The 24,388-nt window shown below is 43.7% G+C and overlaps 1 protein-coding gene across 3 annotated transcripts in view; it reads right to left on the reverse strand.

Moving 5' to 3' along the window:
* The window catches only part of FGD5 (FYVE, RhoGEF and PH domain containing 5), a 428,915-nt gene that overhangs the window by 195,016 nt on the left and 209,511 nt on the right, over positions 1-24,388 (reverse strand). For all 3 annotated transcript variants that reach the window (XM_078661708.1, XM_078661707.1, XM_078661706.1), the window contains exons 4-5: positions 12,831-12,889; positions 12,710-12,740 (exon numbers count right to left, since the gene is read on the reverse strand). In XM_078661708.1, the coding sequence (XP_078517834.1) occupies positions 12,710-12,740; positions 12,831-12,889 (90 nt within the window). The remainder of the gene's footprint in view (positions 1-12,709; positions 12,741-12,830; positions 12,890-24,388) is intronic.

The following is a 24,388-nucleotide window of genomic DNA, read 5'->3' on the forward strand; positions in this document are numbered from 1 at the left end:
CAAGCTTCCCTCAAACCGACAGGTACTTTTAGTATGGCCAGCAACAGGACAAGCTTCCCTCATACACAAAGACAAATGTGGCATGGGCAGCAGCAGGGCAAGCTTCTCTCATACACACAGACACATATAGCAAGGGCAGCAGCAGTGCAAGCGTCCCTCAGATACACAAACAAATATATCCAAGGCAGAAACAGTGCAAGCTTCCTCAATATTATAGCACATTTAGTATAGGCAGCAAGAGTGCAAGCCTTCCGTGCTCACACAGACTCTTATAGCATGGCCAGCAACAGTGCAAGCTTCCATCATACACACAGACACATATAGCATGGGCAGCAGCAGTGCAAGCTTCTCTCACATTGCACAGGCACATTTAGCATGGGCTGCAAAGATACAAACATCTCTCATACACATAGACACATATAGCATGGGCAGAAGCAGTGCAAGCTTCTCTCCTATGCACAGGTACAGCAACAGTACAAACTTCTCTCATACACACAGACACATATAGCATGGGCAGCAGCAGTGCAAGCTTCCCTCAAACCGACAGGTACATTTTGCATGGCCAGGAACAATGCAATCTTCCATCATATACACAGACACATATAGCATGGGCAGCAGCAGTGCAGGCTTCCCTCAATATTATAGCACACTTAGTATGTTCCTTACACACGCTCACACACACACACACACACACACACACACACACACACATGAAAGATTGTCCTCCGAACATTCCCAACAACAGCAGGCGTCTATGCTCATAGTCTTGCTCATACAATTTTATTAATGTTGCCAATAACGTGTTTTGGCTCTGAAATGCCTTGGTCACTTCTTAGTAGCCGCCATGTTGGATACTTTTTATATTCTCTGTCATTGTAGCGTCTATGTAGATATGGTAAACATACTGGAAGAGGTAATCACGGATGTCTTCCGTATTATTAGTGTAAAAGTGCCTATTACAGCCCCATATTACAATCCTATATATGGCAGCAACAGTGCAAGCTTTCTTCACACATATAGTACAGACAGCAACAGTGCAAGCTTCCCGCGCACGCGCACACACACACACACACACACCTACACACACACTCAGATATACACATATAGTGCAGGTAGCAACCATGCAAGCTTGCGTCCAATACACAGATACACATAGCACAGGTAGCAAAAGTCCATTCATTTCTCACATCCAGATCAGATTAAGCATGGGCAGCAACAGTAACATTTTCCCTAGCACACACATACACATGTAGCACGACCAGCATCAGTGCAAGCTTCCCTTATATATGCACATGCATATGGCAAGGACAGCAACAATGCAGGCTTCCATTGCATACACAGATACATATAGCAGAGGCAGCAACAGTGAAATCATCCCTCGTGTACAAATCACATTTAGCAAGTGCAGGCACAGATATCACAGGCAGCAAAAGTGAAAACTTCCATCGCACAAAGACACATATAGTACAGGCAGCAACCATGAAAGCTTCGATCACATGCACACAAACACATACAGCAAGAGTAGCAACAGTGCAAGCTTCCCTTATATGCACAAACATATATGGCAAGGGCAGCAAAAGTGCAAGCTTCCCTCATATAGACCGACACCGATATCACGGGCAGCAACAGTGCAAGTTTCCCTCACACACACACACACACACACACACACACACAAACACACACACACACATGCACACACTCACATACATTAAGAGCAGCAACAGTGCAACTTCCCTTATATACACAAACAAATACTGCAAGAGTTATAACAGTGCAAGCTTCCCTTATGTACGCAAACATATATAGCAAGGGCAGCAAAAGTGCAAGCTTCCCTCATATAGACCGACACCGATATCAGAGGCAGTAACAGTGCAAGTTTCCCTCACACACACACACACACACACACACACACACACACACACACACACACACACACACATGCACACACTCACATACATTAAGAGCAGCAACAGTGCAACTTCCCTTATATACACAAACAAATACTGCAAGAGCAGCAACAGTGCAAGCTTCCCTTATATACACAAACATATATAGCAAGGGCAGCAAAAGTGCAAGCTTCCCTCATATAGACAGACACCGATATCAGAGGCAGTAACAGTGCAAGCTTCCCTCACACACACTTGCACACGCACACACACCACACAGACACATATAGCGCAGTTAACAACCATGCAAGCTTCCATCGCATACATAGACACATATAGCAAGGGCATCAACAGTGCACATTTCCATTGCATACACATACACATATAGCACAGGCAGCAACAGTGCAAGCATCCCATGTCTTCAACATGTTGCAGTTCTCAAATAGCCTACACGAGGGCAAATAATACGGGAATAATAATAATGAATTCAGAGGGAGACATATAAGCCAGATGAAAAGCAGGGTTGTGTTACAGCTTTAAAGTGTAGGCATCCCTGGAAATGCTCAATCTGCAGCATTATGTTTACTTTTGGGTGCCCTGTGGTGTATTCTGTCCATTTGAAGTCCAAATTCCATTCTGGAGCCGATTCAGCATATCATCATCCACCTCTACCTTATCGTGCCTAGTTCTAGATGCCACCTCTGTGATTTGTGTCCAGTTCTAGAGCCTCTCTGGGGTATTATTCCCAGTTCTTGAGGCCATTTCTGGTGTATAGTGTCCAGTTCTTGAGGCACCTCAGACATATTCTGTCCAGTTCTAGAAGCACCTCTGGAGAATTGTGCCAATTTCTGAAGTCCTCATATGAAGTGGTGTAACCAGTTCTGGATTGAAACAGTAGCCTATTCCTATTGTGGCCTGCTCTGGAGGCACCCACAGTGTATTGTGTACAGTGCTTGATAGCTCATCTGAAGGTTAGGATTCAGTTGTTGATGCTGTATCTGGATTTGTTATGCAATAGATGTAAAGCGTACACATTAGTGGTAAGGTCTCAATAGGACTAACCTTCTCAGTTCTCGAGGTCCTTTGTTGAGTACTCTGGTCAGTTTTCAAGACCTCATCTAGAGTATTCTGTCAAGGCCTGGAAGCCACCTCTGAGGTATTGTGCTCAGGTCTGGAGACTCAAAGAGCTCTGTCTAGTTCTGAATATCACATGTGGCTTGTTGTGCACATGTCTGTGGGCATGGTCTGGGTTTTGTGCCCAGTTCAGGTGGCCCCATCCAGACTACTGCTCCAAGACCTGGATGCATCATTTGGAATTCTGTGTTGAGGTTAGGAGGCACTTCTGGCATGGTGTGTTCAGTTCCGCATGCAACCACTGACGTATTATCTCAGTTTCTGGGTGGCATCTCTGGCACATTGCGCTAAATTGTGATGGTCACAGTTGAAGTGTTGTGGGAAAATCTTTGTTTATTGATGTGTCCGTTTGAGTGTACATGTGACTGTGCAAATGAGTAAATGCCTGTGTGAAGGGATGAGATGGTGAGTGTGCTATTAGCATGAATGGCCTGTGAGTGCGTGGACAAATGAATGGGTTCACTAGTGAGTTGCCTGGTGAGCAATGAACTGGATCTGTGGATAAGTGGATGGATGAGTTAGTTGATGTATGAGGAATGGATGAATGAATTGGTGAGTTAATGGTTAGGTAAGTGGATACATACATCCCTAGGTGAGTGGGTGGATCGGTAAGGTTTTCTGTTGTTGATGTTGAAATGTCATGTAGCAGTGTTTACATGGACAAGTTTGTGTGTGGCTAGGTGGATGCCTGGTTAAATGAATAGATGGGTATGGATGGCTGAATGGATGGAGAAGGTTTGCGATAGAGTGGATGGATTAGTGGGCAGTTGGATGAGTGAGTGAATAAAAAGGATACCTTAGTAGATGGAGGAATGGGTATATGCATGGGTAGGCAAGGAGACAATTGAGTGGGGGAGATAGTATGATCAGAGGGATGGTAGAGAGGTTTGGCGAATAACAGAGGCTGGTTGACTGGATAGAGAAGTGTGTTTGGTTAAATGGGTGTTTTTGTGGATGGAGTGATAATTGATGGGATTTGTATGAGAATGGATGATGGCAAGTTTGTGTGTGGGTAGATTGATGATAAATGTTTGCCAACCTGTGTGTATGTGCAGAGAGTGTGGGGGGTTCTATGGGCGGATGGTGAGTGTGTGGATGGATGGTTTGTTGGCTTGTGGATGGATGGCAAGTGTGCATGGATGGACTGTGAATCTTTGGATCAACAATGAGTGTGTGTGCTAGTGGACAAAGAGTGTGTGTATGTGTCGCCGTATGACAATTCTATGTGGATGAATGCAAGTCTGCACAGTGAGTCTGTGTGAGAGGCGAGAGGATGAACAGTGCTTTGGTGCATGAATTGGACCATATGATCCCAGTGCTTAATTTGAACCAACCAAGAGAGAGAAAAACACTAAAGAGGTAAAGAAGGAAAGGAAAGAGTGACAAATAGAGAAAGCAGGGACACAAAACAACATGCAGGATTGAGTTTGAGGGGCAGGGAGTGTCTGGTGATGGATGAAAGATGCATGAGGTGGAATTAAGATGACACGGCGTTCGTATTCAATACCATGACCTGCAGTGCTGGTGGCAGCATCTGAGCAAAGTGTTTGGGCATTGGCACTTATTATTTTACACATTAAGCACTTTCTTATTCCCTGCACATAAACAATAATTCCCTCAATGCAGGCACCCTTTCACTATTGTGCTTTGCATGCCTGCGTTGTAGCTAGGCAGATGAATTTAGCACCAGCACAAGGAAAAATGCAGGGATGTGCCATTCCATTGTAAATACGGAGCATCCGTGCATTTTTAGAATGGGCGAGTGTGGCGTTTACAATTTTTGCTTAACACCACGCTTCGCCATTCACTTAAAAATATGCCCCAGGATTTCCTAATATGGTGCATCAGCTGTTTTACCCACTGAAAACCAATGACCTGATGGCAGGTCATCCAAACGGCCGTCAAATCAGAGTGCCTGTTACCCCATCATCTAAAGGACATGATGACCATTACTAGATTCCATCCCTTGGGTTCTCCTTGGAAGGCGTGGTGGTCCTGGGCAGGGAAATTTCACAATAGCCATGGGTGCACAAGGAATTAACTCCCTGTGTGTGTGTGTGTGTACCTTTGATTTTTATTTTCAATGAGAGACTCCTGCTTTGGGAGTTTATTCTTGAGAAATAAAAAGGTTTGCCGAGTGGGCTCAGAAAACATAGCATCTGCTCGGCAAACATTACCCCCTTTGGAGCAACTGCTGCCCTGGTGGTTGCTTTTAAGCCTTAAAGATAAGGAGAGGAAGCTATGTGCTCTGGTGGGCTCATGAGCCTCCCAACAAGTTCTAACTTTCCAACAAGATCTAACTTTCCTAATCAGGGCCGTGTCATGAACAGAGACCTTGGCTCAACAAAGCTCGGAAACACTAAGAGGCAATCCCAGCTTACTGTCTCTCCAAGCTGTGCTTTCTGTCGCCCATATACTAATTCATGGAAATTCACCATTAAATCTATGCATGACAGACACCACAAAGCTCTCCATGATGGGGTATTTGTATTAACTTCATCAATTGCCATTTGATGTTGAGTGTCGTACGGTTGAATATGACATAGAGGTTGACCATGGGAGCAGACAGAATCTTGCACCGAATCCTGCTGAGATGTTGCACTTTTATTTGTTTAATCTTCTGAATGATCTGCCCAATACACATCAGTCCACAGGGATACTATATAGCATATACTAACTGCAAGTGCGGTGTTACAGTTAGAAAAGTATTTGAAATTGTGTATGACATGGGCACATGTTATGACTTTGGTAGTTATAGCAAGGTTGCATACTATATAAAAGTTCAACAACAATGATGGCCACCGGATTGGCTCTCAATCCCATGAATTTGCGATGGAATTTCAACATGGGGAAAAATCACTTGCCCAAACAATGTGATCATTGAAGTTTTTTCACCTATGGAATATAAACATCAGAAAAATAGGTGCAGGGATTGTACTAAGTTCTGATCAGTATCTTTTGATACCATTGACAATTTTATGGCCTGATGGACAGACAGTGTTTACATTAATTCGCTTATTTGACTTGCCCATTGTAACAAGTCTAGATAGCTCCTCTCTGGGACAGCACCATGCTCTTTTTGAGAGCCACTTCATCAATCTAAGGGGGTAGCCAGCTTTGTATTGAGCCATCATAGCTGTTCATTATATGGCCCCAGGGACTTATTCATTTGCGTTCCAGAATTATTTGAAAATCCTGCAGCGTAGCAAGGTACCATGATCTCTCATTCAAGAAAGGAAAATTGGATCACCTCCCCCATGGTTTAGCAGCAAAAGGCAGCCATAATCAGGGTGGAAGGGCCCATCCCAAGCCTAAGCACTGCGCCTCTTCATAGCATGATTGTTGCGTCTCTGCAAAAACCTAGGAACAAACATTGAATTATGCTCAAAGAATCCAAAAAAAAAGATAACAACTGCTCCCTGTCTTTGGGAATAGGTGTGTCAGTGACAGTGTAGATGAGATGAGGTTTAGTTTTAATACATTCACATACAAACATACACTTTTCATGCCATACTTTCGCTTTCACTTAACACATGTACACGTTCCCTAAAATCACATTATGTTCAACCACAGACATGGCAAACATCAAGATGTCATCTCATAAGGCAGAACAAAACATGCATTTCCTTTTAGAAGACAAAGAAAAAGAAGACAACTAAAAACAAAACTGCCGATACTGCTATGCTCTGCCCTGTATCAGAATGTACCTAGACATTGAATTATTTTTATCCACAAATCTAATGTTGAAAAATGCCTTGAACAAGTTTGCTATAACTTCCTGAATCACATTGGAGGGACAGGCAATTGCCGAAATATTTGTATCTGTAAACCTTAAAACAGTACACAACCACAACTCTTCGAACTCATTTTTAGCAATAACTTATGGGAAAAGCCAACTTGTGGAATCTACCCTATCCATATATTTACTGTGGCACATTTACTCCATGAGAACAGTTAATTTTCCATTGAACCTTTACCACTCCTCCTCCCCCGGGACCCCGGTGCGCTTCTGACATTGTGTCTGACTAAAACAGTCTCACCATTCACAATGATTCTTTACACAATGCCACTGACATAACCCTACTGCTCAGCGGAAATATATATGCAGTCCTCCACCATGACCTCAATATCATTCTCATCAATTTTGGATGCCTGCTGTTCAGCGCACGGGTCAAGCTTGATTCTCATATTACGTTTAAGACAGCAACACAAATATGCTGGTCCTTTCAGGTCACATGTACCAAATCTGATCTCAAGCACTTCTTTTTAAGTACAATACCAAATTTTTGCAGGTACAATACAGGTAACACTATAATCAGTAAAATTGGGAGTTCACAATCATTTTGGCCCTGGAGGTTGCCATATAATGCTTGCAAATGTACTGCTATTTTAAAAATGGAGAAACCGTGCTATTTTGCCTATCTGCTGTAAACCTCTTGGCGATCCTAGAAGTAGACAGAGGGAACTTCCAAATTCACTAGGGTAACATAGCTGAAAAAGGTGATTTTTTTATTTATAAAACACATGTTATTTTGCCTATCTACTGTAAACGTATTAGCAATCCTAGAAGCAGACAGAGAGAACATCCAAAGTCACTTAATAGAATAGCTGGAGAAGGTGAATGAAACAGAAAGGATTAGAGGTTATGTTCTATGAAATATGGCTAGAATCATAAAAGAGATTAATTAACAACAAATGGAATAACAAATGTGGCTAAGAGACTTTGAGCCAGAAAATGCAGGAAGTCCTACTAATCCATCCCACCTGTTTATGTTATATATAGCAATGACTTTTTGTACCGCATGTATAAAACATAAAAATAATCATATAACACAAACAATAAGAGTTCTATGTAGCCACTAAACAATAGACCACAAAATACAGCCTTGCTAAGCTTGAGTGCACACAGTCATCTGAAAGGAAAGGTGATAGGACAATAGGAGAAAGAGGCAGAAACCCCCTGCTCTTGTCCAACTCAAAATAACCTCAAGTAAAAGATCAAGGGAGGTACCAAACAGGGCGGTCCATTTCTCCTTTTCACATTGCAAAATAGAGAAAAAATGGACAGTAGTAAATGCTGTTGGAGTCAGCCTGCAGCTGAATTGTGCAGATGTGGTGGAAACACAGGAAAGCGACAGAGGGCGAGGTTCGGCTACAAAAGGGCGAACACTATCCCTGTATCAGCTTCCTGAATCTTCTCTCCTAGATATAGATTCAAGGTTTCCAGTCTTTCCTGACATAACAGATTTTTTTTTAAAGATTTCTAAGCTTAATCATGGCTGATTGTTTTGCATAGAGTGCAGGAAGCACCCGTGACACTTTGAATATTAAAAATACCAAACAACACAATGTTGAAATACACCATTAACATCAGCTGAAAATGCCATGTTTTTGTGCTTTGTTCCAACAAAATATACATGTTTATATTTTAATACCTCTGTTCCATTTAAAATTGCCTTGTATAAATATTGTTGCTGTTCTAATCTGACAAAATATTTTCCATGCGCGGTCTCTTCCCTAATACACAAACATAAGGCAGCACTTCCTATTGCCTTGCTTTGAATGCCTGGTACGCTTGGCTGTGAATCATTGACCAGCTCAGAGCCAAGCTTTTCATTCTCAGTGCTCCATCACTTCCTGTTTTCAAGGACAAGAGGGAGGAAAGCACGAACAGGAATCCTGAATTTGGCATTGGTGACCCACATATGTGTGATACCACATAAACCATGTTGATTGGACCTGTGTGCAGTGAATAATCCTTTTCAGGATCCAAATTAAAGTGTTGTTAACTTCTCCTTAGTATCCTTGTCTATATATTTTAGCAAGTTATCCCTATTTTTAGTTGTTTTCAATTGTGATGCCTCTGAACTGGTTCCACACACCATTGTGACCTGCATAATCCTGTGACAATGAGAGACTAAAACAAAACGTGATACTCTCTTTCCAGTCAACGTCCCTCTATGACATTTACAACTTGTTTGAAAGTATGTGTGGAACATAGAAATACTAAATCAGAAGTGAATTTCACACCATGGATGCTAGGTTTGTACAGATATACCATGAATACTATCTTTATAACCAACAAAGCAGCATTTACCCTGAGTGCACAGCCATTCTAAACCATCCTCAATCTGGTAGGCAAACTGAATGTTAAAGATGATTAATATGATTATGTAAGTGGGTTCCTGAAAAAAATGAATATATCAAGAAGATTAATATGACTAGATCTGCAAAACTTCCGGGGCTCACAGTTGAATGAAAATTCAGAAGGAGTGTTTACCGCAATAATGACCACAGAACGTGAGAAATTAGAAACCAGACATCCCAACTGCCTGAAGTGTAAAACAGGTACAAGACACTTAAAAAAGATACTGAAAGAGCAACAAAAACAGCCAAGTAGGGCTGAATCTGCTCTATTGATTTTACTTTGATTAATTAAGCTTTCCAAAACAAACCAACTTAGAGGAAGACAGTTACCTGTCTGTAAATCTCCGGGAGAGCTTAAGTAAGATTTCCTTTCAATATTAGTCTGTCTTTTTTATATTCAGCATCACTGCCAAGTTTATAACTTTACTGAGCACACGCAAGTTACCTAAACTCTAACTGGAAAAAAAACAATCCTGTTATTTCATTCAACACTTTTTTGTACATTTTCCACACAATATAGGTTGAGCAGTTCCCTGGTTTACCTCTCTTTTCATCTGTGTGAAGTTTTTCCGTATAACATGATCATTTTCATTCTGTTGCGAGATACTTTTCTCTCTGCTCAAATCCAACCAACCAAGCTACAAAATGTATGCAGTTTACCTTTGGCAACACTACTCTATAGACAATAGTAAGTATTTTCATATTTTATTCTCTGCAAATGTACACTGTACTGTATTTGTTTTGCACGAATGCATTGCACAGCAAATGGGTTGTATGTATGACAAAATATCGCCCTGCCATATATATATATATATATATACTAGCAGCCCGTCCCCACGTTGTCCGGGTATGAAATAGAATGTGTGTAATGTGTGTATTTGGCAAGGGCAATTTATTTTAAAATCTCGTGGTAGACAACATTTTTGTTTCATTAGAATAGGGACGTAGAAGGCCCAGCTGCAGCCCTGGTTGATGTTAGGAGGCTTGTGTAATTGGTGTAGTGATCCGCCGCCTGAGGCCGGCTACAGCCCTGGTTGATGTTAGCAGGCGCGTGTAATGTCGTTGAATGAGAGAGTTATCAGCCGCAGGTAAATCCATTTAATGAGAGAGTTGAGTGACAGCGAGTAGGAGAGGCTGCAGTAATTGTCCCCGCAGACACGCTCATTTGCGTGTTCCCCCGCTTGAGGCCCAAATGCAGGCCTGTTTGATGTTAGCAGGCGTGTGTTTCCCCGCTTGAGGCCCAGCTGCAGCCCTGGTTGATGTTATCAGGCGCGTGTAATTAGTGTACTGATCCGCCGCCTGAGCCCGGCTAGAGCCCTGGTTGATGGTAGCAGGCGCTTGTAATTTCGTTGAATGAGATAGTTCAGTAACAGCGCGCAGGAAAGGCTGCAGTAACGTTACTTACCAGGCCTCCAGGTGAACGCGTTTGTCACACCCCCAGCACACGGCCACAGCAGACGATCTTCTGATTAATGTATGACCCACATGGCATGAAGGGCGGAACGTAGCACACGCCTCATGCGTTTCTCACGCCCCCAGCGTGCCCCTTGATACGGCGCAATTGCATTCACATGGATGAAGGCCGGAAACACGCCCCCAGCGTTTCTCACGCCCCCAGCATGTCACACCCCCAGCGTGCCCCTTGATGCTGCGCAGCAACGTAATTGGCGCTTGTATGTACGACTGACATGGCATGAAGGGCGGACACATGCCCCCAGCGTTTGTCACGCCCCCAGCGTTTGTCACGCCCCCAGCACACACCCACAGCCCACGATGTGATGGCCGTACCACGCGCCCCCAGCGTTAGTCACGCCCCCAGCCCACGCCCACAGCACAGTGCAGACACGCCCACAAGGGACTACTTTGCTGGCACGGTTCTTTTACCTTTTAAATGTATAGAGGAGTTGGCCTAACGGCTAAGGCGCTCGACCTCGGACCTGGGGATCTGGGTTCGAGTCTTGGTAACGACGCCAAACATCCTTTGATTCTGGGCAAATCACTTAATCTCCCCGTGCCTAACAAAAATGAATGTGTGTCCTCATGTAACGTAACTGGTGCTATGTGAAGCGCTCTGATACCTGATTCCGTTCGGGTCAAGTTTGTGCTATATAAAACTCTGCTAAAAAAATTAAAATAAATATGGTGGCTGTCTGCATAGCCTATGTCCTTCTGCTGCAACTGCCCTTTCCAACGCTGTATTTGGTGCTGTGGTTACTGAGATTACCCGCCTCAAAGGTTCGGGCTCTCTCTTTATAATATTAGTATGGATTTGCCTTCACAATATTGTGGTAGTCAGTATTGTGGACACAATATTTTGATGAGGACAACATTTAAACTTGATGCTGTGGTACATTCCCAAGAAAACAAAAGTAGGAGCCTGATTCACAAAGGTATTTAAATGTACGTATGAAACAACTATTCACAGATGGACACCTAGAAAGTGTAAATCCTTTTACAATTACTAATGGCTCTCCATGGCTTTGTAGATTTATTCAGATGTAAATCCCAGGCAAAAAAATGGGCTCTTAATTTGGTATGGTTCGCCTTATGAGTTTGAACATGCCCACAAACATTTCGGAACACCATGGGAATTTGCTTCGGCAGAGGGATGGAATAAATACAGATCCAATGAGGGATTGGGGAGCGGACACCCACCAGTTTGGGAGGAGATGTGGTCGAGTAGCTAGAGCTGCTTACATTGGACCCAGGGACTCAGGTTCAAATCTCCAGCTTCCCTTCACATCCTCTGAATCTTGGCAAACCACTTCATCTCCCCGTGTAATGTCTACTTCCCTTGTAAAGTACTCTCATGCCTCTAGCCCAGTTTTGTGCTATATAAAACTGCCAAACAAAACTTAATGGGATACAGAGGAAGAGGTTTCTCCACAGGAAAAATCTTGTCCCCAAGCAGAGGAAAATGTGCAATTGGATTTCGGCACTTGCATTTCTCAGTGCTGAATTGTACTGTGCAAAGAATTCTACATTGGAAAATTGGAGCACCAGAAAAAGTCACAAGAGTTCTTGTGGGGTACACTTCAAACCTGTGAATGGCACAGGTTTGCAGGCACACCTCTGCAAAAAGTTTAGTGAACTGGAAAAAAAGGGTAAAACAACACTAATCCATAGGTGCAAATCTCCTAATCAACTTTTACACTTTTTTATGGAATGGCTCATAAATCTCCCAATATAATTTTACCCTATTTTTGTGACTCGTGCCTATATTCTGCGAAGTATAAGTTAATCAGCACAACTTTTTAGGAGTTACGTGTCCAAAGTAATCATTTCCACTTGAATGTAGCAAAACAAAAATCTTTGGAACCTAAGCGAAGATGGCATAAAGCCTTGTGAATTTTTTTAAAAATAGAAAGCTTTGCAACTTCACACACCCTCATTGAAAAGAACACCGCATCTTGTACCAGAAGAAAGCAATTACAGTGGTTCACCAGTCTGTCATCAATTGCTAGCCATGTCCAAAACCCTCTTTGTACTAAATTAAAGTAAAACAGAGGATCTAGAGAATCAAACATGAATGATGAACTCACTGTGTGTAGCAGCTTCAGACGCTCCACGTACCTGCGGACAGAGATGGAACTCTATTAGTGAGTCAAGCACAGATAGACTCTCTGTTAGAATTAGGTGAGCCAGGCCCAACTGAGTACTCACACTCGCTCTGACGACAGCAGCTCCTCTGCTATGACGTAAGCTCTGGACTGGCCTTCCTTCTGTAGAGAGAGAAAAAACACACAACCCTTAATCCAGAGAATGGGGCAATGATATAGCTTTAAAGCAAAGTGTGGTGCACAAACTCAACTTGTGGTAACATGTCCCATGGACATTTTGCTTCCTAACCCGGGCTGATCGCTACTTTATAAGAAATGCATTCGGGACTAAGTCAGCGCTACGAAGACTGTGAGAAACACAGACCATCGATTTATAAAAAGGAAGACTTCTGCAGGTTCACATGTTCAATGCGCCGAGTCAACCTATTTTACCTCCTCCCAGTCCCCCTGATTGGTTATTTTCCGGATCACCCTGTGTTACAATGAAGGATGGGTACTCATAAGTTATAGATGTAGGTTCATTAGCTTAGTTGTAGGTTACAGGTAAAGTCCCACTAAGGGAGGCATCCTGCTGCTCAGCCCTTCTCACTCCAACATTCCAAGCACAAAGACTCTCAACATTCCACCCATCCAATGACCTCACTCACTGGGTGAGCAGCAGGGAACATCAAGACTGTGGGAGGAGTGCATAAGATAGGAAGAGGCCACAGCACCCTGCTCCTTACTCCTCTGCTAAAAACCCTGGTGTGCTACTTGAATCGAAAGTTCACTTCCACTCCTTTATCTACACCATCTCTACTGCAGCTAAACAGCACCTAAGTAATCTTTGGTAAATCCGCTCCCAACTTCGTTTCCATAGTGCAAAGTCCCTCACAAACACAATTGTTGTGAGCAAAACAGACTTACATATTCCATGAGAATTCTCATTGTGGGGATTAGGCAATGGACACTTAGCTAAAAATCCAGGACTGGCCTTCTAAATCACTGTTGCAAGAGGCTTGTGGCCACTCTATTTAAGTGTGTTAAGTCTGAAAAACAAAAACTGTATTTTCGGCCACTGGAGTTTACGTTCTCCTACATGCCACAGTCTCTCGCCCATTTCTGGCACCAAGATGATCACATGTCGCCTTTGAAGGGCAAAGACATCCGGGTCAGCCTTGTATATTCAGAGCCTCTATTGTTTCTCGCACCTGACCCTCCCACATTGGACTGGCACAGGCCATAAATCTACCAGGCTGGCACAGGCGAGCCTGATCTCTCTGGCTACACACGGGTGTCTTTGCACGTCCCCACAATTCCAGACTACCAGTAACGACAGTGGGCGAGCCCTAGGCTCCTGGTCTAGGTGGAGTCCACCCACTGATGGATTGTGTATAAACTGACTTTCGCTACTGTTTACATTAATACATTCGAAGGAAAAGAAGGCAGCCAGCCTTTTGGCTTTTTCAATGCTTGTTTGTTTTGCCATGATTTTTACAACACTTTATTGTTGGGGGAACTGCTAGGCCATCCTCAATCCCCCCCAAAAACCCATTGGCTAAATGCTAAAATATTTTTTTATCTCAAAAAGCACAAAACTAGTAGTCCCTGGAACTGAAGAGAACTACTTTGAGCGTGTATGTGCTCCTTGTGAAAGGGACGAATACCATAACTCACAGTGCAGTTAGCCAATGGCTGAAGTGGGCTGACCCTTTGTTGCATGCTGGATGCTGTAGTGGGTGGAAGAAAAATGTGAATGACACAATAACAGACCAATCGATGAAGAGGGTGGGCCAAAAGCCTCTATAGGTAAGTATATTATACATCTACTTTTAGTATAAACAAAATGTCTTGACTAAGGCCAGACCTAAAAATATAGAGAACCCAGAGTAGGCCCTATCCAAGAAACAGAACTCAAGTATTCACTGCCTTGAACACAAAATCCAGACGTTCTCCACCTAGCTCTACTGTATAACGCCTCGTTTCATTACAACATGTTCCCTATGACCCATGATGGTGACCGAGCATGGACATTAGGTAATGGAAGGAAGAGAGAGAGATGACTACATTTCCTCATTTCCTCCCTTCAAATATAAGACCTCACCTCCCACATCCCACTTCTCTGTACCAGTTATTGTGACATAAATTCCACCCTCTGAGCAGGAATTCCTGCTGGCCTGATTGTTTGATACATCTCCGCCCACCCTTTGAGAGTGCAACAAAGACAGCTCTTTCACAGTTGTGAGTTTTGTGACTCTCCTAGGCATGGGTTGCTGTGTTAGCATAGACTTGTGTTGACTATCAGCCAGGGGGAGCAGCAGTAAAAGAGCACACAGGCAAAGGTAAGGGATGGAGGGATGTACCTAGTCAAGATCTTCTTCACCTCTGACAAAAATGCCCAGCAGGCCTAGGTGTTGCCCTGATTAGTCCTCCCAGCAATGATCAAGCACAGGGCACCTGAGTCCAATGTGTCAGCTGTAGCCAGGGTGTTTAGGGGACAGGATGGTGAAGAGGCCAAATGTACAGACTCCTGAACGCCAGTACACAGGGAGACGCGGAATCCTCATCCCACCAAGGAACGACCAGCATCTGACCAATAGAGTGCAGCCATATCAAGTGACCTCTTACCATTCGCCTTGGCAAAGTAAACAAAACAAGGGAAAGTAGCAGACATTTCAGGTCTCATGAAAAGAAGAGTCTTCCATTGTCAGCTGCTTGTCCCGCTTGGATTTTCTTTGTGTTCAACCATGATAGATGTAATTCTAGGAGGTTGGGCAGAACAGGCCATATATCTATTTATTTTAAGTGTTAGCTATTTCCCAGCACCTGTCCAGGCCAATTCTATATTGTTCAGCTTTGGCGGCATGTCACCTATGGAAGTGAAGGATGTAACTCTTATATACCCTACTGACAAAAGGAAGATTTCTCCTTCTGAAGAAGGTACAAATCTCGCTTTGAAACCCATTACTTACTCCACAGATACTGGCCAGCGACCTTCTATGAGCTTTGAGGGAATTGATGGGGGAATTGGATCTATGCATGAAGGTTTGGAATAGCAAGCTGAGGTACCATCAGACTTAGCTTTCGATGGAGCATAAGCCTAGAGACAGTATCGGGAGAAACAGTTGTAGCAAGGCACCAGATACTCCTCAACGATTGGTGCACTGAATCCTCCAGTGCACCTGCTATGGAAGATGCCATTCCATGTTGCCATGATATGTGGAGATGAGACGAGTTGCAAAGTTCATTCTCCTCTACCAAATATTATTCATCAGGAAAGTATGCTGACAGCAGGCACCTTGAAAGAGTCAAGAAGCAGATTATATCTTCATCTAGAAATCAGTGTCTATCATGCCTAGTGTGGTCCAAAGTTGATAGTTGGTGGCCACCTCTGGATGTACCAGGACCAGTGCTTTATTTGTATAAAGGTAAGTGCAAAGTGTGACAATGCAGGCTCTTCCAGGCCACCCAAAGCTATAAAAATGGCTTGGATGGCTGGTGTTATCGATTTTTAATGTATATTGACTTATTAAACACTGTTGCTCTGCCCTGCTCAAAATTAGACATACAGCATCATCATGTGGTGGACTGACATTAGAGCTGGTGCTGAGAATTAAGTGTCTGTGCCGCGCACCGGAAATCACCTGTTCAAATTATGCACTAACCCGGACGTTTGGACAAAGTCCACCTCAGACAAATGGGCATTGGACATTTTACAGGACTGTTACTGCATTAAATCTGCAACTCAGTCAACAGACACAGGGTAGTAACCTCTTCTAGACCACATCAATAGGTGAAGTAAACTGTTCTGCAGGAAGAAATACGAGAGCTTATAAGCAAGAAATCCAATATGCCAATAGCAAATGATGAAAGAGGGAAGAGAAAGGATTCTATTGTCATCCTAATCCCGAAGAGGATGGGGGCTTCCTAGAGGCCGCCGATCTGAGAAAAGTGAGCTGATCTGTAAGCACAAACAATTTCAAAAAGAGGAATCTGCAGAAAATAATTGCATTGAGCCAATAGAGATTTGTTTTGCTTCCTTACCAGAAGGACCTGTTCTTTCATATTCTTACTTCGGTCCACCAGAAATGTTTGAGGTTTCCTAACCAGGAGATGCATGTCCAGGGTGCAGCCGTTCAGCCTCAAGAGCGCACACTCAGGAGTCATACAATCCTGGTCACATTACTGGCCTTGCATCCCACCAAGGTCTTGCAGTATTACTCCACTGGAACCAATGGCTCCTTCATGAAACATCTCTCAGAACAACGCAGGAAGAATTAAAGCAGATCTGCCTTGGAAACATGGAATTCTCATCAGTTCTTATCTGCTAAATCCAATAGGAGTGGATTGGGATGCGGTGCTCCCTAGGGACTTGGCTCCATGCGGATTTGGAAAAGTTTGTCCTTTGCAATACAAGAGAAGTGTGGTAGGGCGAGCTATATGGAACCAAGTTATAATGGTGCGCGTTATAATGCTGAATATCATCATACTTAGCTATAAGTATTGTTAGGATGATTGTTATTATTATTCATAATAGAAATCATAATCACAGTAATAATACTCTAAGAATGATTAGCTGCATAATTATTATTGATGAGTATTACCAGTAGTAGTAGTTTTTAGTAATAGCAGTAGTAGAACTAGTAGCAGTACTAGTGCTAGTAGTAGTAGTACTAGTAGCAGTAGTAGTACTAGTAGCACTGGTAGTAGTAGCAGTAATATTAGTACTAGTAGCAGTAATAGTACTTGTGCTAGTAGCAGTAGTAGTATTAGTAATAGTAGCATTAGTAGTAGTACTAGTAGCAGTGGTAATAGCAGCAGTAGTAGTACTAGTAGCAGTGGTACTAGTAGCAGTAATAGTACTTGTGCTAGTAGCAGTAATAGTAGCAGTAGTACTAGTAGCAGTGGTAATAGCAGCAGTAGTAGTACTAATATCAGTACTAGTAGCAGTAGTAGTAGTGGCAGTACTACTACTAGTAGTAGTGGCAGTATTAATAGCAGTAGTAGTAGTAGTAGTACCAACAGCACAAATGCTATCAGTAGTAGTGCTAATAGCAGTAGTAGTAGTAGTAGCAGCAGCAGCAGTAGTAGTACTAGTACTGGTAGCAGTAGTACTACAAGTAGCAGTGCTAATAGCAGTAGTAGTACTAGTAGCAGTAATAGTAGCAGTAGAAGTACTAGTAACAGTAGTAGTAGCGTTAGGAGTACTAGAACTAGTAGCAATTTATCTCATCTTCTCTGCATCTGTCCAGCCCATATTGACGGCTGCCGGAAGTTCTTTCGTCAAGCATGGATCCAACAGGGTCCTGCTCAACGAAACCACAGCAATGATCAATACATTAGAAATAAGCATTGCCACTGTACTGGGGTTTTGAAAGAATGTGTTTGTGTTGCACTGTGTGAAGTAGCTGAGCTCAATCCAGGGTGCAGGTTTTGTGTTTACGATTCTGTCTCATCTTGGAATATTTTGCTGTTCAACATTATCTTCTTTCTTACAACTTTTACATTTTCCTAAAGATCATTTCTACACGGAATTGCATAAGTGTGTTTTTTATCTAGAAATCAGGGAGGCTTTGATTTAGACTAAAGACTACCTTATCCACTTTTTTGCCAATACATTTACTGGAATTTCTGTCATCAATTGATCAGTCACCTGGATGCTCCAGTCCCCACACACTCACAGAAACCTCTAATATGCTTGCAGGTCAATCTTCTAAAGTCACCTTTGGCCCCTAATTCCCAGTCCCTAAGTCCCAGCCCTACCCTTACAAACATCAGACAAGCAGACTCATTGTGTAGCTTGCTTCTTCCACAAGCTCCTCACATCCTTGTGTTCGACCCGTCCATGGACTCACAGCCCTTTCCTTGCACAGACAATTCACCACTAATCCCCAACAAGCCCAAATCCACTTGCAAACACAACACAACATCAAGGCTGCTAAACCCTAAAAAGTAAATTTACTCTCTATGTATTCTACTGTAACAAGTGTCCTTATGCTTTTTGATCACTTTGTAGAGCGCTTTGAGGGTCCTTACGACCATGTCCATGTTTATTACTTATGGATGTGTGATTTTGTGGATAGGTTTCTGACTCTGATATATTCTGACTGGGCGACACTGTGTCATTATGGGCAAGCTCCTTTATCGCTGGTGCCTTGATTCCTGCCTCTGCTAAAACATGGAAGAGGTTGTCAGCTGCCTAACTGGGTACATGAATCCCTCTATGAATAACTAAACATCTAACCCATAGATTCATCAAGCATCCATTTTGCGATTCCTTATTAGCGAAAAATAAGGATTCACTAATAAGGAATAGCAAAATGCTATGCATGAAGAACTCGCTTAAAAAATAGCGATTTCTTAAAATTCCTTAATTGCGACTCGCAAATTGCGAGTTGCAATTAAGGAATACCTCCCTATTCATTCCTATGGGCCTAGAGGCCCATAGGAATGAATGGGAAGACAATCTCAATTTGCGATTCTCAATTAGAGAATCGCAAATTGAGATTGCAATTTCAAGGGTGCCAGGGTGTCAAAAGGACACCCTGTTGCACCCCTGAAATCTGCATATGGGTACATCTTGCACACACACATGCCCTAAGAGCATGTTTGTGTGTAAAATGGAACTTTAGTGCATTTTTCAAAGTTTTTGCAAATTACCATGAAGTTCAACTTCATGGTAATTTGCTCCCCCTATTAGCGAAATCGCTAATTCTTTAACTTTAATGCATTGCATTTAAGGAATCTCAATTTGAGATTCCTTAAATGCAATAGCAATTTAAGTAATCGCAATTTTGCGATTTCTTAAATTGCAATTTTTGCATTTGGGATGATGCATCCCAAATGCAAAAATACTGGTCGCAAAGGGGCAGATTCTGAGAATCTGCCTGTAGTGACCTGACGAATAGGGACCGAGGACACTAGGACCCTGTGGGTCATGAGGGAGGTGACCAGGTCACCAGACACCACATCCGGTCAGGGGGACAGGAAGGGGGCAGACTGGACTAGAACGAGCAAGGGGACGGACGTGTGTGGCCAGCAGCATGATAAGAAACAATAAAGAATAGTAACTACACCCACCTTGTGTCCTGCGTGTGATTGTGCTACACGGTGCCTACAGCAAAGGACGCGACATCTGGCGACGAAGGCGGGAGGACTGCCACGTGTGCAGGATATCGACGGACGTGATAGAGGTCGGCGGTGAAGGAAAGACGCAAGGAGCTACACGGGAGCCCACCCCGAGAGCGTCCAACGGAGACACAGCAGAACGCGGTAAGAGGCGTTCGAGGCACAGCGCGAATGCCAGAAAAAAAAAAAAAAAGCGAAAGGTCCTCGCACTCGAGAGAGGAGCGCGAGATATCGCGAGAGCAAGACAACATCTCGGCGGCCATTGGACAGTCAGGCGGGGAGAGCCAATGAGAACATAGAAGCAACGAAGGGGCCATTTCAGGGTCAGGCGAGCGAGATTTCAATTCCGAAATCTCGCGGGAAGAGAGTGGCCATTTTGAAAAACAGGACAATAGAAAGATAGGCCATAGGAATAAACAGAGCGGCCATTCTAGAGTCAGGCGAAGAAGAAAAAGAAGCAAAAAAGACAAGAAAAGGACAAGGAAAGCCTAGAAAAGGCTAAAAGAGACAAGAAAAGGACAAGGAAAGCCTAGAAAAGGCTAAAAGAGACAAGAAAAGGACAGAGAAAGCCTAGAAAAGGCTAAAAGAAAAGGAGAATAACAGAAGAAGAAGAAGAAGAAAAAAAGACAAGAAAAGGACAAGGAAAGCCTAGAAAAGGCTAAAAGAGACAAGAAAAGGACAGAGAAAGCCTAAAAAAGGCTAAAAGAAAAGGAGAATAACAGAAGAAGAAGAAGAAGAAAAGACAAGAAAAGGACAAGGAAAGCCTAGAAAAGGCTAAAAGAGACAAGAAAAGGACAGTGAAAGCCTAGAAAAGGCTAAAAGAAAAGGAAAGAGAAAAGGCAAGAATGGCAGACCCAAAGCCCAGCGCACAATACAGGAGCCCACTACCGTTCAACTTATCGGAGCCACAGGCAGGAATAAGGTGGGAGAAGTGGATAAGACGATTTGAAAGATACGTAGAAGATACAGATGTAGCAGACGGAAAGAAAAGAGGGCTACTGCTGAACTTAGCAGGGGATGACGTCGAAGAACTTCTGGTGACACTGCCTACCGAAGAAACAAAAACATATGAACAACTAAAAAAATGCCTAACAGCCAAATTCGACCCACAACGAAACATTGACTTCGAACGATACACATTTACCGTTGCGTGTCAACGAGCAGACGAAACACTAGATGACTTCGCGACAAGGTTGAGAAAATTGGTGACACATTGTGATTTAGACAAATTCGATAACGATCAAGCAATCAGGCTGAGGCTCATAGAAGGCTGTCGCGACATAGGATTCAGGGCAAGAATACTCAAGGAGCCGACGTCGTTGGAGAACATCCTGTCACTAGCAAGAGCAGAGGCGAGAGCAACGGAGCATGCCAAGGAAATGGAAAGAGGGAAGAGCATTGAAATAGAAAACGCACACTTCACGACAAACAGAGATCGCCCAGGCCGAGGGAAGAATGACTGGAGGGAACAAAAGGAAAGGAGACGACACGAAGGAACATGTTTCCAGTGCGGAATGGGATTTCCTCACAGAGGCGCATGCCCAGCGTTTGGCCAGACGTGCAGAAGATGTGGTGGAAGAAATCATTACGCCAGTATGTGCCAGAGTGCACAAGTCAGAGGCGACAAGGAAAGAACAGGAAGACAACAGGAGTCGACAACAAGACACGTCAGGTATGTCGACAACGAAAGGAGAAGTATGTCACGAGGATCAAGCGAAGAAGAGGAAGAAGAGAAAGTGCAAAGACTATACCACATGTCGGAAGTACACACAGAGCCAGCAGACAAAAGCAACCGAGGGAAGACAGACAATGCAAAGATAAGAGTAGGAGCGCACGAAGCAGACTTTATATTGGACAGTGGTGCAACATGCAACGTCATGTGTGTATCAGAGTACGAGAAAATGGAAGTAAAGCCGACACTGAGAGCGTCCAAGGTAAAAGTGTTCACCTGGGGGGCAAAGAAAGAGGTAACGAGTTTGGGAAAATTCACAGAGGAACTGAGATATGAGGACAAAGTAAAGAAGGAGGACATTCATGTTCTAAAAGGCGATGCCCCTGGACCATGCCTGATGAGCAACAGCACCGCCAAAACGATGGGCCTGATAACGATGACATATGAAAAAGAGAAAGGGCATGCCGATAGCAAGCGAAGAGAAGAAAAAAAAAAGAGCGGAAAAAAAAACAGCAAAGTGCGGCCATAGAAAGAGAGGAGCAAGAAGTATAGTGGAGGGCGGAGAACAACGATCAACACGAAGAGAGGCTGACAGAAAGAGAGCAGACGGAGGACGACTGAAAGGCAGAAGAAAGGATGATGGCAGGAAACGACGACCAAGGAAGGGGTGTAAGGGGACAACGAGAATACGTAGAAAAAAGTAGGAACAAGAGACTGGGGAGAAGGGTCGACGAGACTGACTCTCTCTCTCTCTCTCTCTCTCTCTCTCTCTCTCTCTCTCTCTCTCTCTCTCTCTCTCTCTCTTTTCTTTTCTCACGACGACAATGAGCAGGAGAATAGCACCATGAACATTTGTTTGCAACAAGGGGGGAGATGTAGTGACCTGACGAATAGGGACCGAGGACACTAGGACCCTGTGGGTCATGAGGGAGGTGACCAGGTCACCAGACACCACATCCGGTCAGGGGGACAGGAAGGGGGCAGACTGGACTAGAACGAGCAAGGGGACGGACGTGTGTGGCCAGCAGCATGATAAGAAACAATAAAGAATAGTAACTGCACCCACCTTGTGTCCTGCGTGTGATTGTGCTACACGGTGCCTACAGCAAAGGACGCGACACTGCCCCTTTGCGAGCGCTGTTTAGCTTGATGCATCTATGCCTAAGTCACATGATAATGGATGCTACTCTTTTACAGTACCCCATTCCCTCAACAAAGTGCTGTTTTTCTGTTGCAATGTATCACTTAGGCTGCCAGCATGGGTTTTTGGCTCCCACTCGGTAACTGGTGGGAGGCTACTAGTAGACCTTCTGATTTAATTTGATTTGAACAGGATTTATAAAGAGCAACAAATGCCTAAGGGTGTCAAGGGGCTATAGTTGCAGAGGTGTGAGACCACCTACGTGGAGTAAAACCAACGGACATAACATCGATATCCTATATCATGAAAAGTTCGCACAATCAGGTCTGGAAATCCCTAGAATCCCAGAGGTCCAAATGGTCAAAGTTAGTTCCTTGAACTGACTCTGAGTATGTCCACCCACTCTCATGAAGAAATCCCCAGGGTTTCTCCACTGGACCACACCCTGGGATGAGCAATCAAAGGCATTGCTCCTGTCCCTTATGGTAGGAAAGCGTGAGATGGCTGCAGCATCCCTCCACCAAACTCAGTGGCAGATTTACAAGGACTGGCGCATCCCTGCATATCAGCAGGGATGCGCCTGAACAGACGTGACACGCAATTCTACCCTTGCGCCACCACGGATGCGTCGCATTTCCAATGCAGCGCACTGTGGCGCAGGGATAGACAGATGCGTGTCTCATCTGATGGCGTAAGGGCGGCGCATTGCTGGAGTCATGTCTCAAGCGTGATGCAACTCTAGCAATGCTCAGAGGCGCCCTATGCCTAACATGCTGCGTCACTCCTTACGCCTGCTTCAAGCAGGCGCAGGGATTTGACGCAACATGGACGTAAAAGTGACTCAATGAAATCTTATAGATTTCACTGCGTCACTTTTACGGGGCTACCTTGCAATGGAACGCCCACCCTGCATACATTAAACCTGACGCAAGTTTAATGTGGCGCAGGGCTTTACAATGCGTCACGTTGTAAATAAGTCGCAACATGGCGCATGGTTTACGCCGCCGCTGTGTCACAGAAGTGACGCAACTGCGACGTAAATGTGTCACAAGGGGCATGTAAATCTGCCCTTCAGAGTCCAAGACTCTGTCTTCATATCTTGTTTGGTGGAACCCCCGTACATTATTTCTGTTGGAAAAGCTTGCAAATAAAAATACATTTCTTCAGTTTCATTTTTGTTAGGTCTTGCTTGATAGAGCAAATGTCTGCAAGGCCCTTTGTTACCAATTCTTTAAAAGATACACAAAGTGGGCTTTGGCTTAACCCAGACGAGTATTACACTCCCACTCCATGCTACTGGTTATTTACAGTAATATTCTGCTTTCTATGAAGAGCTTCCTTTGGAATGCATGAGGCTCTATTTAACATCTGAAAGGTGCACTCAATAATTGTGCTATTTGTCACTGTCAATTCTTTATCTCCCCATGAATTAAATGCGGAAAGCAATTCTCTTTTGCTGCTTTTTTCTTGCATTGGCAATCCAATAGTGCAGGATCTAACGTGATAAACAGCATTTGGTTATGCCTCTGTTAAATTGTGTTGGCACATTAAAGACAGGCGTATTGGCTTTGCCAGTGCTTGTCTACACAAATATTTAGTGGATTTCTTTTTTAGCCATTTGCCTTCCTGTGATTACAAGAGTATTCCTCTTTATCATATTTATTTCAGGTAAATATAATTTATATACCTCCATAGGGGGGAAATGTATGGCTTTCTTGTTTCTTCCCCTCTTCCCAGGAGA

Source organism: Lissotriton helveticus, chromosome 9 (genome assembly GCF_964261635.1).
Source record: "Lissotriton helveticus chromosome 9, aLisHel1.1, whole genome shotgun sequence".
Lineage (NCBI taxonomy): Eukaryota > Metazoa > Chordata > Amphibia > Caudata > Salamandridae > Lissotriton > Lissotriton helveticus.